We start from the raw sequence: 3,453 nt of genomic DNA, 5'->3' as shown, positions 1-3,453 counted from the left end.
ACATGCTAATTCATTATGTGAGATGTAAACATGAAAACTGGGGAAAGCTGAGTACTTTATCAGTTTGATTTTGTAATCAATAATGTTTCCAAGTGAGTATAATTGTTCCCACTTCACAGATGAGCAAAAAAATGACAGAGTATGTCTCCCTGGAAACTAGGGGTGTCTTCATTAATCCTTTTCCATCCTGCCACCTTCTCTGAACCCTTTCATAGCTCACTTGGGAACATTTCTTTGTTATAGGTAACTAATGGCCACAGTAAATCCTTTTTTTCGACACTGCGTAGCTGATTGCAAAGTCCCAGCTCGCTGACAGACGTTCCGGGCACTGGGATTGCACTGGCAATGCAGCACTGGACAAAGAGCTTTAAAAATTAACCAGATCTAATCCAGGGCATTGTTCATGCTAGGCAAAAACTCAACTGAGCTGTGTCTCTAGCCTTCAAAACTAATCTCAAAAAGTCCTGGGTGTGGTAGCACATGCCTTTAATCCCAGAATTTAGGAGGTAGGAGATAGCCTGATCTAGAGTTCCAGGCTAGCCAGAGCTATATGGAAAAAAGTAATCTCAACATGACACAGTCTAATTGAGAGACAAATTGGACTGGAGGGATGGCTCAGAGCTGAAGAGCACTGGCTGCTCTTCCGGAAGCCCTGAGTTTGATTCCCAGCACCCACTTGGCAGCCCACAACTGTCTGTAATGCCAGTTCCAGGGGAACTGGCATCCTCACACAGATATATGCAGGCAAAAACACCAATGTACATAAAAACAAATAAAGAGACACCTCTCAGCTGTAGAGGCACATAAATTCCTGTGTAATAGAGGCTTAAAGCATGGCAATGTTGGATGCCAGGCTAGCTTGTGCTTTAAGCAACTCTCTCTCACACACACACAAAGTCACACTTCTCACTTTTAATCATTTAAGAAAATGTAGGCATTTATTGAAATTGTCTTAGCGATGAAAAGGAAAGGTTTATGCCATACATTACAACAACAACACTCAATCCCCAAACAATCTCATCCCATGGCCACTGCCCTGAGGTTCACTACATACAGTTAAGCTCAAACCTCAGCTTTTCTCTCTACTACCCAACTCTGCTCATCTCCAGCCAACTCCAGCCTTGTCTCATTTCTCTTTTTTTCTTTTTTTTTTTTTAAACGCAGGGGTATCTTATGTCTTTGTGGGTTTTTGTGTGTGTGTTTTTCCCCATTATTTTGAATGCCTGGGTGCAGGTGAACCAGAGGAAAAGATACAAGGGAAAGGGGCACAGGACAGCAGTGACATTTGGGTCACTGAGTAAATACTTAATATTTTTGAAAATTAGTTAATTTTGACAGTACTTAAAGGAAGCCCACTCAAGAATCAACTTCAAGTTGGTAAGCATGAACTTGACAGCCCTTGTCCACTCCTCCTCTGTGTTCAGATGGATCCTGATGGAGTAGCACTCCCCACTGCCCCACGTATCCTCCAGCATACCTTCCTTCCCATGGATCCTGTAGGGCAGGCAGAGGCACCCCTCCTCCTTCTCAGTCTCCTTCACAAACTGCTCCAGACAGTCCAGGAAGGCCTTCATCCCACAGTCAAACTTGTTATTCACAACGACGCTCTGGCTCCCATCCGAAAACAAGAGCAGCAGCGCTCCATCACCAGTCAAGGACTTGAGGTAGGAATGGTCCCCATAGGGAACCAGTTGGTACCTCTGGAACTGCAGTCCAGCTTTCTTGGACAAGCTGAAGAGCAGTAAGGCTGCCTGTCCCCAGGCCGTGTTGATCTCATCCCATCCCACCTGGATGCTGGGGAGGCATCCCAGTCTGAAATTGTTGATAATGCCCAAGGGACCCTCATCCGAGATGGTAAAAGTGGTGTTGAAGACACTGGTCTCTTTCAAGAGCCGCAGCTGCCTCAGGGAATACTCCAGCTGGTTCTCCACGCTGCCTAGCTGGTCCATCAGCTCCATCTGTTTCATCTTCAGGGCGGAATACTCCACCCAGTGCTGCTGCTCCTGTTGATGCAGCTCCTTCCTCTCTGCCTGCGCTGCTTCGAGTTCCGAGGCTACTCTTGCATGATGGTGGTGAATGTCTTCCAGCTCTTGAACCAGCTCTGCTTCCTCCTGTTCCAGACAGGACAGCTCGGCCCTGAGCCTCACTTGTAGTGCCTCCTCCTCCTCCTCACTCACCAGCAACTCTCTCTCCAGGAAACTCCTGTAGGTCTGGGTGTCAGACTCAGTGTGAGCAAGCTGGGCATCCAGCTCCCTCAGGAGATTGTCGGTACAGTCCACACACAGGGGATGGTCCACGTCCTTCTGGCCTGAGAGGATTTCATAGATCTTTATGACGGTATCTTGGATAGTATTCAAAGTTCTCAGAGACATAGTCTCACCGAGCAGAGTAAAGATGCAGCAGCTGGTGCTTTCCTTGGGCTTCCCGCCTTTGTCAGGGTGGGGTCTGCAGGAGGGCCTGGCCTGTGGTTCCCCAGAAACTGGCATCTCTGTGGAGGGGCTGGCATGGTCCAAGGGCTGGCCATGCATTGCACTGACCTTCTGCAAGAGCTTCAGGGGCTCATTGCAGCGCTGGCACAGGAAGAAGATGCAAGACATCCTAGAGGTTTGCACTCCAGCCGGGGTGGAGTTTCCTTTCTAGCCGAGTGGAATTTTGGTCCTATGTTTCTCCTGCTTTCCCCTATACCTTACCACAGTTCCAGGCTACCTGTAGACACCCACGATTCTCTGGAAAAGGAAATCTTGAGTAACTTGTTCTTCTCTTTTAAAGTTTTCGAGACACACCTTAAACTATTTCTAACCTTAAAATCTGATCACAATTTATCCCACCTCAAAATCCTTAATGCCTTTATCTCATCTTCAGAAAAAAATCTAAGGTGGGTATGGTGGCTCATGCCTGTAATTCTAGCATTCAAACTGTGGAGCGAAGATCACCTTGAGTTTATTTATTGGTCATTGAGGCAGGTAGAAAGCTCTAGACCAGGCTGACCTTCACTTGCCTCTGGATCCCAAGTGATGGGATTAAAGGTGTGTACCACCACACCCCGTGAATGTTGAGTTTGTCACCTGCCTAAACTATACAGTACAAGGACAACCTGGAGTACATCCTGAGAATTTGACTGAAAAAGAAAGCAAGAAAAGAAAAAAAGTCAGAGCAGGGCATGGTGGTGCACACCTGTGATCCCAGCACTTGGGAGGCAGAGGCAGGTGGTGGTGGAACTTGCCTTTAATCCTAGCACTTGGGAGGCAAAGGCAGAGAAATCTTTGAGTTCAAGGTCAGCCTGGTTTACCTGGTAAGTTCCAGGACATCAAAGGCCACGCAGAGAAACATTGTCTCAAAACACCAAAAGAAAGAGAGAGAGAGAGAGAGAGAGAGAGAGAGAGAGAGAGGGAGGGAGGGAGGGAGGGAGGGAGGAAGGAAGGAAGGAAGGAAGGAAGGAAGGAAGGAAGGAAG

At 47.4% G+C, this 3,453-nt stretch overlaps 1 protein-coding gene across 1 annotated transcript; it reads right to left on the bottom strand.

Annotated features, from left to right (window-relative positions):
* Positions 1–1,325: 1,325 nt before the first annotated feature.
* Positions 1,326–2,597, bottom strand: Becn2 (beclin 2). Its single transcript, XM_021661425.1, has one exon. It carries the CDS (start codon positions 2,595–2,597, stop codon positions 1,326–1,328), a length of 1,272 nt encoding a protein of 423 aa, XP_021517100.1.
* Between the last annotated feature and the right edge of the window lie 856 nt (positions 2,598–3,453).

This window comes from Meriones unguiculatus, chromosome 11 (assembly GCF_030254825.1).
Source record: "Meriones unguiculatus strain TT.TT164.6M chromosome 11, Bangor_MerUng_6.1, whole genome shotgun sequence".
Lineage (NCBI taxonomy): Eukaryota > Metazoa > Chordata > Mammalia > Rodentia > Muridae > Meriones > Meriones unguiculatus.
This window is presented reverse-complemented; position numbering and strand designations above follow the sequence as displayed.

Excerpts from the sequence above, each read along its gene's own strand:
- Becn2 (XM_021661425.1), bottom strand. The coding sequence starts at position 2,597 with ATGTCTTGCATCTTCTTCCTGTGCCAGCGCTGCAATGAGCCCCTGAAG.